At 40.3% G+C, this 14,977-nt stretch overlaps 1 protein-coding gene and 1 long non-coding RNA gene across 4 annotated transcripts in view; one reads left to right on the forward strand and one right to left on the reverse strand.

Moving 5' to 3' along the window:
* Nucleotides 1–14,977, forward strand: part of SORCS3 (sortilin related VPS10 domain containing receptor 3) — a 593,475-nt gene that overhangs the window by 437,823 nt on the left and 140,675 nt on the right. For all 3 annotated transcript variants that reach the window (XM_032313389.1, XM_032313390.1, XM_032313391.1), the window contains one exon: nt 8,694–8,812. In XM_032313389.1, the coding sequence (XP_032169280.1) occupies nt 8,694–8,812 (119 nt within the window). The remainder of the gene's footprint in view (nt 1–8,693; nt 8,813–14,977) is intronic.
* LOC116573322 overlaps nt 1–14,977 on the reverse strand; it is a 34,415-nt gene that overhangs the window by 10,279 nt on the left and 9,159 nt on the right. The window contains exons 2-4 of the long non-coding RNA XR_004278706.1: nt 13,860–14,722; nt 8,710–8,965; nt 7,448–7,503 (exon numbers count right to left, since the gene is read on the reverse strand). This is a non-coding gene — a long non-coding RNA (uncharacterized LOC116573322). The remainder of the gene's footprint in view (nt 1–7,447; nt 7,504–8,709; nt 8,966–13,859; nt 14,723–14,977) is intronic.

Here is a 14,977-nt window from a genome sequence, read left to right on the forward strand (position 1 = left end):
TCTTCAATAAATGGTGCTAGGAAAATTGGACAACTGTATACAGAAGAATGAAACAAAGATAAACTCTAAATGCATGAGGGACCTCAATGTGAGACAGGAATCCATCAAAATCCCAGAGGAGAACATAGGCAGTAACCTCTTTGACATGAGCAACTTCTTTCAAGACATGTCTCCAAAGGCATGGGGAACAAAAATGAAAATGAACTTTTGGGACCTCATCAAGATAAAAACCCTTCTGCACAGCAAAGGAAACAGTCAACAAAACAAGGAGGCAACTCATGGAAGGGAGAAGATATTTGCAAATTACACTACAGATAAAGTGCTGATATCCAGGATCTAGAAAGAACTTCTCAAACTCAACTCCCCAAAAATCAGATAACCAAGTCAAATATGGGGCAGAAGACATGAATAGACACTTCTCCAAAGAAGACATACAAATGGCTAACAGACACATGAAAAAAATGATCAACATCATTAGCCATCAGGGAAATTCAAATGAAAACCACATTGAGATACCCCTTTACACCAGTTAGAATGGGAAAAATTGACAAGGCAAGAAACAATAAATGTTGGAGAAGTGTGGAGAAAGGGGAACCCTCTTACACTGTTTTTGGTACAGCCACTTTGGAAAACAGTATGGAGGTACCTTAGAAAGATAAAAATAGAGCTACCCTATGACCCAGAAATTGCACTACTGGGTATTTACCCCAACAATAAAGATGTAGTGAAAAGAAGGGCCACATGCACCCCAGTGTTCATAGTAGCAATGTCTACTGTAGCCAAACTGTAGAAGGAGCTGAATGCCTTTCCACAGACAAATGGATAAAGAAGATATTGTCCATATATACAATGGAATATTACGCAGCCATCAGAAAGAATGAATACCCAACATTTGCATCAACATGGATGGGATTGGAGGAGATTATGCTAAGTGAAGTAAGTCAGCAGAGAATGTCAATTATCATATGGTTTCCCTTATTTATGGAACACAAGGAATAGCATGGAGGAGATGAGGAGAAGGAAATGAAAAATGAGGAGGTGGCAATCAGAGGGGGAGTTGAACCATGAGAGACTGTGGATTCCAGAAAACAAACTGAAGGTTTTAGAGGGGAGGGGCGTGGAGGAATGGATTAGCCCAGTGGTGGGTATTAAGGAGGGCACGAATTGCATGGAGCACTGGCTTTTATATACAACCAATGAATCATAGAACACTACATCAAATCTAACACTGTACTGTATGGTGACTAAAATAATTATTTATTTATTTATTTAAAAAAATTTTTTTAAAAATATTTTGCTTATTTACTTGACAGAGAGAGAGAGAGAAACTATAAGAAGGGAGAGTGGGAGAGGGAGAAACAGGCTTCCCATTGAACAAGGAGGCTGATGCATGTTTTGATCCCAGGACTCTGGGATCATGACCTGAACCAAAGGCAGACACTTAATGACTAGGCCACCCAGGTGCCCCACATAAGATAATAATTAAAAAATAATCATTTTATAATGAAATCCTCACATACCATCCTTGATGGTAAGGAATTTTGGTGTTCTAAAAATAATAAAATGAAGTTTTTAATGAGGGAGAGAACGCACAAGCACAACCCCGGGGGAACAGCAGGCAGAGGGAGAAGCAGGCTCTCTACTGAACAAGGTGCCTGATGTGGGACTCAATTCCAGGACCCTGGGATCATGACCTGAGCTGAAGGCAGATGCTTAACTGACTGAGCCACCCAGGCATCCCAGACTGATTTTTTTTGGTTCAAATACGTAATGGTTGGGATCACTAGTTCTGGTGTCAGTATGCCTGTGTATCAATCCCAGCTCTGTCATTTCCTAGAAACTGTGGAACTCAGGCAAATCACTTAATTGTTGTGCCTTAGTTTACTCATCTATTAAATGGGGATGGTAAAAATTTTAACTCCTTATGGCATTGTTGCCACAATTGAATCAGTTAATACGTGTAGATCCTGCAATACTGGAAGACACAGTGAGCATTCAAAAATATTAGTTCTTATTTTCTCCATCGTCATCATTGTTGTCTTTATCATCATTGTCATCATCACAGTCATCATCTGTCATCATAATTGTCACCATTATCATCAGTATCATCATTACAGTCGTCATCACTGTCATCTGCATCATTCTCATTATTGCCACATTGGCATCATCTATGTCATTGTCACTGTAATCAGTGATAGAGGCTTATGGTAGCTAAATGACTTTTCAAAGTTTCCTGGAATCTGTTTGTTTGTTCTTATTTTCATCAGAGAGTTAATGTTATTATTCAAAATAAATAGCACCTGAGTATTTCTCTAAGAGATCTAAGGAGCTGATTTGCTTTTCATTCATAATTTTAATGCACTTCTTCAAATTTTGACAAAATGTATATTACCTAAAGGGATGGAAGTTGAATGATTCATGGAAAGTTTTCTCTGAAGTGGTAAGAGGCAAGATGGCTAGGAGAATTTGAATATTTAGTAATCTCAAAGGTAAACCATTACCACAAGTCACAGTATCATTCAACATAACAAAAAAGTTTAGGTTTTTAATGTAAATCAATTCAATTAACTAGCATTTACTGAGGCTTTATAAAGTTAGCTTAGGAGACAAACAAAGATGACTAAGACTCTATTCATGCTTCTAAGGAGGTGTGACCCTTTTGGAAAAGTTTGACAGAGAGAAATGCTGGATGTAAATGGATGAAAAGTTTGCCTTGCTGGTTGGGTGAAGTTTGAGACTGCCTCCCTTGGCCTTATAGAACTCCTGGCAAAAATATAGTTCCTTAGGAAGAAAAGAAGGTGAAAGATGCCAGATTATCTCCTTCATTCTCTCTGTGCATATTTTCTGTACATGTTCTCAGATCTTCCTCTGTCCAATGCAGACCTCAAGACAATGTTCACTTGGGAATATTCTGTTTCTTTCCCTGGTGTGGGATTCTTCTGAGAATGTTCTCTGCTTCCTGGAACTTCAGGGACTGCCTGACACCTAAAGTTTCATGTACACCTTGACCCACTACAAAAAAGAATGAATCAAAGACCACCTCTTTTCACTATATGAGACCTTTGGCTCAGCATCTGCTACGTGGGAAGGCATGGAGACTGGATACACTAGGGAAACGTTCACACTTTTGGGTCCCCCCAAAATGGGTACCCCAATAATGGGTCCGTGATTAAAGGAGTGAGATTGATACAAAGTGAAAGTCAAGCAAAGCTTTATTTCACGCCAAGCATCAAGAATCAAACCAACTGTCCAACAAACTAGTCGGGTCCGCCCCTTACAGAGAGGAGACCCCTCCCTGCTTTCCAGACTAACTTTTATAGAGCAAAGGCCATGTGGTTGGGCCTGGCCCCACACAGTTGGCCAATTAAATTGTAACACACAGAGAAAGCTGCACAGTCATGCTAGGTGACCAATTGAATTACCCTAGTAGACATTTGAACCAGCCTATCACCTTATTCAGAATTGGCACCCAAAAGGTGCCCAAAGGGCAGGGCCCATACTCCTTGGTAGCTAGGAGACAGGTTGCGCCCCCACTGATTGAATACCTCCACCTGGCCTGACCCACCCTTGTATTTGGATTTTGTTACCTGGGACTGGTTTCTGGGACTTGTTTTTAAGTAAGTTCCCCTTGGGGGGGGGGCAAGGTCAATTTAAGTTTTACAACAAAATGGCAGTTCAACCGGGGTGGGGCCACTCTGGCTGAATAGGCCCTTACAGCACCATCCCTAAATTGTCTTCCAGTGCTAGAGCTAGTTCCAGCAGGGCCAGATATTTCTAAAGTTACTGAGTAGATCCCTCTATTTGCTTGCAGGGAACAAAGCTTTTGACTTTTAACTCTTGTAAGTGGAGCAGTGAATACACCAGCTCTTTGAGACACACTAGGAAGACATCTGACATTTAGAAATACATTAATCATCAGGGTAATGATTGACTCTCAACCACTGGGGAAATCACTCTCTAATTTTCTTACAGAGGTATCCAAATGAGTTCTTCATTCAATCTGGTCTTTCTAGTTTTTCATTTGAAAACATTTCAAAGGAGAGGATAGAAAATAAAAGTTCAGAATATGGATTAGTCAAAGTTAATCCATTAACATGTGATTATATAGTGCTTTCCATGAGCTTTGCCTACCTAAAAGACCATGTGTAGTTTTTACTCCCTTTCCAGGCATTCCCTTCTCATGTACTATACTTCTCCACCTTAGCTGAACACAAAGGCTGCTTCCTCCTTTAACTCCTTGGTTATTTGAGCTCAGACATGTTTTTGTTTTTGTCTTTTTCTTATCTGCACACCCAAAGTACTTCAAGAAATTAAACAGTGGTATAATTTCAGAATATGACTTTCCTAATACAACCTGTAATATGACCTTTTGATTCTCCATAGTCAAACAGAACATTGCCTGTTATTATTTGAAGGTATGAGAGATGCCGAGTGTTAAATTTCCTTCTCTTTTCATAATAACAGAGGGATAACATTCATTAATCTCTTAAAATGTATCCAACAATGTGCTAAGCATTTTTCTTACATGATCTTATTTAATCATGATGACAGTTCTTGGAGGCAGATGTTGACTTGTGAAGAGCTGTGCTACTTAGTCAAGGGTGACCAACAAGAAGCAGGTTCAGGACTTGAACTCAGCCCATTCTAGCTTCAGAAGTCTTGCTCTGAAACATCATGCTATGCTCAAGAGATCTGGCCTTCTGTCATTTTATCATGCATCTGGTGTTTTTATTAAAAGCAAATGAAAAGGCCACAAGTGTTAGAAGCCTAGTTTGGAATTCAAGTGAAATGACAAGTATCTTTCAGTTTCATCTTTGAATGTCCATGGCTGTATCTGGCCTCATATCATGATAATGTCCAAAGCCCAAATTTGAGAACTTTCACAAATGTGAGGTTCTTGGTGTCCCCTTCTCACCTTTGACACCCATAGTCCCTTGTCACCCTCAATCACTTCCATCTGGTGGTCAGGTCTACCTGCTAATTTACTCTCCCATCCCCCACATTCTATGTTCTCACCAGGCAGTGGGTGCCATTATGCTTACTATCATGTCTCTGTGTTTTGAAAAATAAAAGCATTGAGACTTCTGAGTCTAGCTAAAGACTGCAAGGCCCCTGAATTTTAAGTGGATTTGAAAAATTCATTTTAGAGCTGCTTTCCTGTTAAATTGGACCTTTCGTTTCATGCTGGGCAGTAGCAAGCAGGGGAAGAGCCAAGAAGTAAGATGGGTTTGGCACAATAGCTCACTTGCTGTGGGCCAAGGTTTAGGTAGGTTTTGATTTTGTTTGGGGTGGCCTTGAATACACTTGGTTCTTTTTTTTCAAAGTGTCCAAATGTGAGAGTGAATAGGAAATAGACAGGGGAAAATGAGCCTGTTGTGGGGAGGCGGGGACAAGCAGATGTCTTCCTATGTGTACCTTTGATTCGTGGTGTAAGGAGCTTTCTGGGACGTTGGCTGGCAAGAAAGAAGCAAGTTGTCATGTCAACACTTGTGGTTTCCTCATATGTGTTTACTATAGCTTTTTGCTGGGTTTTAGTGCCTTATTCGAGGAGAAAATTACTCTGGCTTTGTGGGTCCAAGAGTATTCCTGGTGGCAGGCAATGGGCTGCCCTGCCCAGCCTGGGCTCCTTGCCTTCCTTTGTCCTCTCAGCCAGAAGTGGAAAGCCTGGCCACTCCTGGCTCTTTCTGTGAACGGAGACAAAGAGGACGGCATGTGTAGGCTGTACGTACAGAATGGCGAACAAGCTGGTCTTGCTAACAGGTCAGGAAAGGTGGGGAGAGGGTCTGTCTCTTCTCCAGAGAGGTAGGGAGGAACAAAATTACAGATAGAGATGGGGAATGAGTGGCTCCTGTGGCAGCTTGTTTTGTTTGGCTTTTTGGTGTTTGAACTGCACCCTGTTTTGATTTAAAATAGCTGTTCATTTTTTCAAGATGTTATTTGTCTGAGAGAGAAAGAAAGTGAGAGAGAGCAAGTGCACACGATCCGGGGAGGAGCAGAGTGAAAGGGACAAGCCAGCTCTGCACTGAGCACGGTGTGGGGTTTGATCCCACAACCCTGAGATCATGACCTCAGCCAAAAGCGAGAGTGGGACACTTAACCAACTGAGCCACCCAGATGCCCCTAGCTGTCCTTTTTTTTTTTTTTTAGATCAGGAAATTTCACCTTAAAAAAATAAGGACAGTGGATTTATAAAACACAGAATGTCTTATTCCTGCATGTCAACAATAAATGGACCCTGAGCAGCCGCTTCTCTTTCAAAAGTCTGTGTTGGCCGTTTTGCTGCAGTCACCAGCGCTCCTCAGTGACCCCTGACACCGAGGCCGTGCGCCAGCTGCCATCTGTCATATTCATCCAGCTCATTTTATTCCTACACATGATTTGTCTGGCTCCTTGGGCATTTGATTTTATTAGGCTTCTTGTAAAAAGCCTTCCGTTCTATAGCAAGATGTCTGGGCTTTGTCCCAGGGCCTTCAGAACTGTTTGGAAGCCAGGAGAGATGAGCTCAGGTTTGGGTTTTAGAGATGACTCTGGCTCCTTGCCTCGAGCCTGTCCGGTTTCCAGTCCGTCACACACATGCAGGCTAGTCGTGAGACAGACGCAACAGGGCCACGCGGATGAGAAGGTCTCATCCCAGGCAAGCAGCAGGGCTTGTGGAGAGAAGGGGAGAGACTCTGGAAGCACTTCAGGACAGAACTGTCAGGGCTAGGAACCGTCTGCGGTATATGGCATGTGGAGAGAAGTAAAATGAAGAGGCTTGCGCTCGTGGTCAGGGGATACGAACGCAGACGGAGAGAAGGAGGTGGATGTTTGACGTGATCTGAGTAAAAATAGCAACAAAAATAGACTGTGTTCAGCTCTGGACGCTCAGGAAGTCACAATGTAGCCCATAATAAATTCATTTCTTACCCAAATATGTTTCCTTGTTAAAGCAGCACCATCTGTATAAACGAATGTGTGTAACAGCTGGCGACAGGTGATGTGATGATCCCTCTCCGAGTCAGCAGTGGCCCTTGTCTCGCTCACCGCTGTATTCCTGATACTGCGCAACCCCAGGACATTGTGTGCACACAGGAAAGATGCAGTGAAGCCACCAGTAAATTAATTAGTTAAAGATCAACAGAGATAATTTAAAGTGTACTCATGGTTTAAACTCAATTGTCACAGGTTTTTGCTTAGTTAAGCCTTTTGCCTTTATCTCTGCTTCCCCTGAGCCCCCTCCACTGTAGCTTGTGACACCTGGGCACACCTGGGCACACATCCCAGGTTACAGTCGCTTGAGATACATATAGTAATGAACGTAGTTTTAGGTGATAACGAAGACCTCTCTGCTTTTAATACTAACATGATTCCTAACTTTTAATTTTGGTCATTTACTATTTTTAAATACTGTTCAATTAAAACTATTTTAAAAGCCAGTGTACACGCAGGTGTCTTCACAGAGACTCACCTGTACTTCTTCCTTAAGGAGCAAACAACTGAGCGGAGTGCCTTTCTGGGATGGCCCTGCTATCAGAATCAAAACCCATTTTATAGTCAAAGATTCAGCTACAGCTTCTGCTATCATGTTCCTAGGTTGCTTGAGGGGCTGTTCACCTGCTGAGATTTTCAGAAGATTTGACAAGTAATCATACAAGTTTTATAGATTTTATGCAGGTAATAGGTGAATACATTCTTGCTGTAAAAACCATAAAGGTGTATATAATATAAAAAGCAAAGGTCCCACTTCAATACTACCTCCTCAAGTCCTTTCTTTTCCTCCACAAGTAATCATAGCTAATTTTTAATGGGTTCCTTTAAAACTTTCTACTATGCACAGAAGCGCCTGGGTGGTAGCTCAGTGGGTTAGGCACCTGACTCTTGATTTAAGCTTAGGACATGATCTTGGGGTTATGGGATTGAGTCCTGAGTTGGGCTCTGTGCTCAGCGTAGAGTCTGCTTGAGATTCTTTCCCTCTGCTTTCCCCCTGATCTCTCTCTCTCTTTCAAATAGGTAGATAGATAGATAGATAGATAGATAAAATCTTTCCAAAAAAAAAAAACCAAAAAACCCCAAACCTTTTTTCTATGCACTATGGCACAAACCTATACATTTATAAAGACAAAGCTTCTTGGGGACTTGAGTTCTATCATGCTATCATATTGGCAAATAATTTGTCAAAGGTTACTTGAAAAGGACCAGGGATCTTAGAGAAATCAGCATGTGAATGTGTTTCTACCTACTTCTTTTAATTGCAGCTAGCCCTCTGTAATATGTGCACCTTGCTTTCTTGAAATGTTCAGGGACATTTAGCTTGTTTCTGATTTTTCACTGCTGTGAACAATGCCACAATGAGCATCTTTGCCCTTGACTCTTTGGGAAAATATATTAGTATTTCTCTAAAAGACATTGCTTGCTTTAGAATTGGTGGTATAAGATATGCGCATTTAAAATTCTGATAGATATTTCCAATTTGTTCTTCCAAAAAACTATACCAGTTTACCCCTTTGCGAGTAGGATGTAAGATTAACTCTTTCCCTACTCCACGCCTCATCTAGACTTTGCCATTTTAAAAATTATTATAACTCGTGTGAACATGAATGAAATCTTGTTGTTTTAAGCTGCATCGTTGCTTTCCTGTGAGGTAGAGCCTTGGGTGCTGATGAGAACTTTGTCACCATATGCCCTTGTATCTAAGTGTTGCTCTCCTGTTTCAGATGCTCACTACCTCACCTGCAGGATCCAGGAATGTGCCGAGACCACTCGCAGTGGGCCTTTCGCCCGTTCCATTGACATCAGTTCCCTGGTTGTTCAGGATGAATATATCTTCATTCAGGTGAGTCCAGAAAATGCAGTCAGTGGTAGAGAGGGGATGCTCAGGTGATGTCAGGAAAATGAGGGTGGCTTTCCCGCGGTTGTGAAGATGGGCTGGGGTGTGGTCCCTCATTTGCTGCTCTGGTGACCTGTTCTCTGGGGGGATCCAAGACTTCTGGTGAAAGGAGAAGGGATTATGTGTCAGTAATATGTAGAGGGGTCTTCAGTGGCCCACTGAATCCTCAGTTGGGTTGCTGTTTTATTATACCAAAAAGGGTCTGGAAATGAGTAGGACTCAGTCTACGGTTTGGAGGTTACTTAGAGCCACATCTCCCATGGGATCTGGGTTTAATTAGTTTATCAAAGCTCCAACCCATTTCTGTCCAAAGTGACCTGTCGAACTTGGGAATGAGAATCCCCAAGAAATGTGGCATCTCTAGGATTTTCTTTCTAGAACAATCTAGAATTCACTGAATTTTGCCCTCCCTTTCTAGCACTAACTACTCCCTAATATGTGCCAAATCTAAAATCCTACACTCCCAAAAACTCTGACTCAAAAAGAAAGCTAGGTGTGACTCGCATTTATAGACAAGCAAGGGCAGCTTTGTGTTAGGTCTTGAGTTTCTCTGGAAGGAGATGCAGAGAAGAGCAAAAAAGAGAAAAAAATGAAAGGTGATTCTCCATTGAATGACTGTGAGTGTGTGTGTGTGTGTGTGTGTGTGTGTGTGTGTGTGTGTGTGAAACCGAACCTGACCTCCGACTGAAGCTTTGAATTCCCCCCACTCTGCCTTCCTACCCTTCCGCTGTCCATTCCTTTGCAAACTGTTTCCTACAGAAACCTTGATCTTTGGACTCTCCAAGAGTTTGCTCAGACCTAAGCACCTGAATGATACTCTCTGCCCCACTCCTGGTCTCTTAGTCCAGCTCTGCCCCACTCCTCCTGAGCTGGGCTACCTCTCTTCCTCTGAACCCTTGCAGCTCTTCTTGTCTGCCAGTCCTCCAGCACATGGACTATTAGGAATTGTTACTTAAATCTTTGTGGATTTGTCCTCTTTCTCAATTGTATTTTATACCATCTGAGGATAGGGACAATATTTTATACCCACATTTTACTCCTCATCCTTGGTCCTAACACGAAGCCTTTGTAAATCCAGGGTGCTCAGTGACTGCTTGTTGTATGGATAGATTGTAGACAGAGAGGTTACTTCTGTTGAAAAATCAGTTGTATAGACTTTTGAGGGCTTGTAAAATGTAGGAAAAGTAAACAGCCACTCAAAAACCAGCTTGAAAAAGGGAGGGAAAGAGAGGTCTTTTTGGCTCAAGAAAACCAGCAGCAATGGCCACAGTCACTAAACTGTGGAAAGAACCAAGATGCCCTTCAACAGACGAATGGATAAAGAAGATGTGGTCCATGAATACTATGGAGTATTATGCCTCCATCAGAAAGGATGAATACCCACCTTTTGTAGCAACATGGACGGGACTGGATGACATTATGCTGAGTGAAATAAGTCAATCAGAGAGAGTTAATTATCATAGGGTTTCACTTACTTGTGGAGCATAAATAATAACATGGAGGACATGGGGGAGATGGAGAGAAGTGAGTTGGGGGAAATTGGAGGGAGAGACAAACCATGAGAGACTGTGGACACTGTGAAACAAACTGAAGGTTTTTAGAGGAGAGAGGGGTGGGGGGTTGGGTGAGCCTGGTGGTGGGTATTATGGAGGGCACATATTGCATAGAGCACTGGGTGTGGTATGTAAACAATGAATTCTGGAACACTGAAAAGAAATTTAAAAAAATTTAAAAAAAAAGGAAACCCCCTATTTCTTAGTTCAAGTAAATGCCAGAATCTCAGACTGTTTTTTCCCTAAATCTTGGCAGGTCATGGGCACCATTGTTTCCTTAATCATGAGTATGTATTGAGCATATACAATGCAAAATAAACAATGTTAGGCACAACCCTTGGTTTTTCCTAGCTTTGGCCCTTGGCTTGCTTCTCTCTGCACCTGGTACTCACTGTCTGGGAGATCCTGTGATCTTAAGTACCATCTCTATATTCCCATGACTCTCGAGTCAGGGAGTGGTGACCTCTACCCTGTACTTTAGATCTTTATGTCTCATAGTCATCCTGGTATCTCAACTTGGATGTTGTATGGCTAAAATAAAATCAGCATGTCCCCCTTGAACCTGACACACTGGTGGCACTGCCCTCTACCAGGTCACTCAAGGCAGAAAACTAGAAGTTTGTCTATGTCGCCAAATTCAGTGAATCAAGGCTCCTGTTCTTACCACCCTGACTTATTTCTCAGCTGTTTCCTTTCATTCCATTTGCATTGCCATGGTCCCAGTTTAAGGCTTTATATTTCTTTATCTATATTTAATTTTTTTTCAAGGTAGAAGCACAGAGATGATTTATGAATTTACCAGTCTGATTGCCCTTTCCTTAATGCTAATACTGTATATAATGATGAACATGGCAGAATCGTTTCTGGGAAACATGATGTAGAATTTTTAAATGTTCAGATTTTTTAAAAAATTCATTTTTCCTTTTATTGCATGAAGTTTTCTGTAACTCTGCAGGCAGACATCCAGGGTTTTTTTTTTCCTAACTATTCTGAAATATCTTTTATTATTATTAGACTGGAAGCCAGTAGTAGTTTCTTCGTTCATAAGCATCAATTTTTATTTTGTTTGAAAGATATGAGTTCCCATTAGTCAATAAAGTTTTATTGATTGCCGGCTACATTTCAAGCCCTTGCTCTAGGAGCTGAGGTTAAGACAGTGAACATAATAAAGTTCCTGCCCAAGTGGTGTTTGTATTCTAGTGGGAGAGGGGGAAATATATATATAATATATATAAATATACATGTTATATGTATTTGTAATTATATATAAAATATGCATATTTTATATATATGTAGATATGAAAGCCTATAAAGAGTGGTGGTTGAGATCCTGTAGTTTGAAATCCAATGGCCAAGAATTATTCTAACCTCTGCAGGCTCCACTTCAGCTGCATGACCTTGAGCTGTGCCTCATCTATAAAAAGAGAGTAATTACAGTTCTCACTTCATGGGTTGCTGGGCAGATTCTATTTGTTAATTACATCTGTAAAGTCCCAAAACAATGCTATAGAAATGTTGCTCTCTATCTTTCTATCTATCTTGTTCTATTATCTATTTATCTATTTACAGAATATGTCAGGTAATGATAATGGGCTGGCTGAAAACTCATGAGGAATGTGAATGTTAGGTATCAGTAGGTATTGTTGTTTTATTTAGGATGACCTGAAAAGGACTCATTTGGTGAGTGGCAAACCAGGAGTGGGCAGCAGAAGTCAGCAGTGAGAGCAGGACATAGAGCTGGGTGTGTTGGGCCCTGTACTTTCTTGATCCCCACATGAGGACATGGAGTGAACAGGAGAGATTGGAGTCTGGCTTTAGGAGCAGAGGTGATGAGGAGACCAAGGCTGAGGGATATACGTTGGGAGGATGTCAGCATATCCATGTTATTTTTGAATTACAAAATTGAAGTCACCAAACGAGCAAGTACAGACAGAAAAGAAAACAATGCAAAGACCGCAGGGCACAGGGCACTCTAATATTAGGGATGAGAAAGAAGGAGTAAAGGAGACCTTGTCACAGAGTTTATAGACAGCCACAGGAAGACCTAGGGTACTAGATCCCACAGGACCTGGAAGGCTGTTTTAGGATTTTTTTTTTTTGTAAACCATGAGAGAGATGGGAAGCATGGAGTAACAATTCCCCCAAATAATGCAAAAGGCCAATACTCTTGAGAAAAACATGGAATTTCATCAATCACTAAGTAAACACAGATGAAATGTGATTATTTGCAACTCTCAGTTGACTAAGTTTAAAATAAAGTGAAAGCATGTCCGTGGGTTACACATGGACAACTGCGCACATGACAGGTACAGATGTGTGTCGTTCGGCCAGCAGCAGCTAATGAGTCCCTGCCTTCACATTGATCAGTATATGTCTTAGTTCTGACAGTGTATGCTTAGTCTTTAGTTAAAATTGCTTCTTTAAAAAAAGATTCATTATATGATGTTTTCCTTGCTTTTCTGACACTGTGTTTCTTTGATGATTTTGAATACATGTTCTAGCTACTTTGTGAATATAACAGCAGATCTTCTAACTTTTGGATAATATCTGTTGATTTCCTCTATGAGCAGTGACACAACTAATAGATTTCCATGCATTTCTCTTTCCTCCCCTCTCTCTTAAATTCCTCCCCTGGTTTTAGACGGTCATATTATCTCTTTGTTTACTTTTCAAACTTAAAATATAATGCTGTTAGACTTAAATATTTTATGAAGCATGGCTGAACAAAGATAGAAAAAAATAACCTGTGTTTATGACCTGTATCCAACTCCAGTTTTGTTAATTAAATCATTCAGAGCATTTATATACTTCTGTAAACCATGATTCCTGCATTTATTTTGATTTTAGTTTTACAGGTAAATCTAGGCCCTTTATTGTAGTTTTCCTATTTGTTTCTTGGTTGTCTGCAGTTTTTCCTTCAGTAAAGTTTTCAGGAAAGGTAAGTTTTTGAATGTTGAAAATGTTTGTCTCTCCCTTTAGGCTATAAAATATGTGTGTCATTTGATTTCCATGAGAACTTTGCTCCATTAATTTATTGAATCTTATGATGTCAGGCCAGTCTGATATTTTCCCTTTTAGGTGTCCTAAGTTTTTTTTTTTTTTGCCCTTTGATACCTAAAAGTCCTTTTAAAAATATATATTTGAATACTATTTGCTTTGTTAGTATATGTTTTGTGGTTGGTCATACTGTGTCAATTCCTTTTCCTGAAATGTAAGTCTCATTCAGTTGGTTCAATTTCCCCTTACCTTTTAATTTCTCAAAAGTTTCTGATACATATTTTGAAATATATATTGTATTTCAGTTTCATTATTTTGGTTCTCATCCTCTAAAACACTTAGGATGTATACAATAGACAGGATAAGCAAAGGAGAGTCATCATTTTTTCCCTTCTAATGTTTTAATTCCCTAAGCAAAATGATATTAAAAAAAAAAATCTTACCCACATTGTCCGTGAATGAGTAGTTAGCAGTGTCCAGGCTTCTTTTTGCATTTTTTTTGCTGTTATTGTTGAACTTATTTCCTGAACTTTGATAGCTTATATTTTATGACTTTATGTTGTCTCAACATAGCTACCCTTAGCTCTTGTATTTCTACTTTGAATTCTTCTCATACAGAGGTGATCTCCTCATCATACAGATTATTCTTAATCAGCAGTATGGTCACAACTTTCGTTTGCTTCATGGAAGCAGTTTTTATTCTGTTTCTGCTATTTATTTTTTCTGTCCCTTACCCTCTCTTATTTTGCCATATTATTTTATAATTCCTGTGCTGTTTTCTTTTTATGTTTTTCACCATTATTTATTTATTTCATAACATGAGCTCTTCCTGGACAGACTGAGGAGGTTCCTCTTGGTGATGGACCAGAGCTCTATTTCAGCATAACAAAAATCTTCCTTTTTTCTCAGTGAAGTTCCATATAACTCCCAATAGTTTGTGTGTGATAGGGTCCTTCACATAAGGTAAAAGTGCCTGGCTGTTCTTTATCCGGCCACACCTCTCCAGCTTCTTATCACCACCGAGTTCCTGGAAATGACCCACTGCCAATTCCTGGGGCACACAGTCCTTTGGTTTCAAATAATAGATTGTTAGTTTTGTTCCTGGGGAAATGTCTCTTTAGAGAATGCTATTTCTCTGACTTGATCCATGATTTGTAGTTGTAGGCATTTTTGCCTGGGTGCCTGTCTGTTCCCTGTTTGTTCTTCACTGAATTTGGCTTCCTTTCCATGTATATATTGTGTTTCAGGGCTATATTTTCATTGAGAATAGAGTTTGTACTTTTAGTTCTTGTTTTTCTTGTTGTTCCTGGGTGATTTATGAGAGGAAAAAAGGAAGCACCATTATTACTTGGCTATTTAAAACCGTTTATAAAGCTTTATTATGTATTTTCTGAAATGTTGCAATATCTTCCTAACTGATTTTCTTGTTCCTTGACCTGCAACCCCCACCCCCAGTCCACTCACAGCACTACTTCCAAAGTAATTTATTTAAAACAAAGATCAATGTTCCTGCCTCCAGTGGCTGTTCACCACCTGTAGGTTAAAATCTAATTTCCTTAAT

The sequence above is a fragment of the Mustela erminea genome, chromosome 14 (genome assembly GCF_009829155.1).
Source record: "Mustela erminea isolate mMusErm1 chromosome 14, mMusErm1.Pri, whole genome shotgun sequence".
NCBI lineage: Eukaryota > Metazoa > Chordata > Mammalia > Carnivora > Mustelidae > Mustela > Mustela erminea.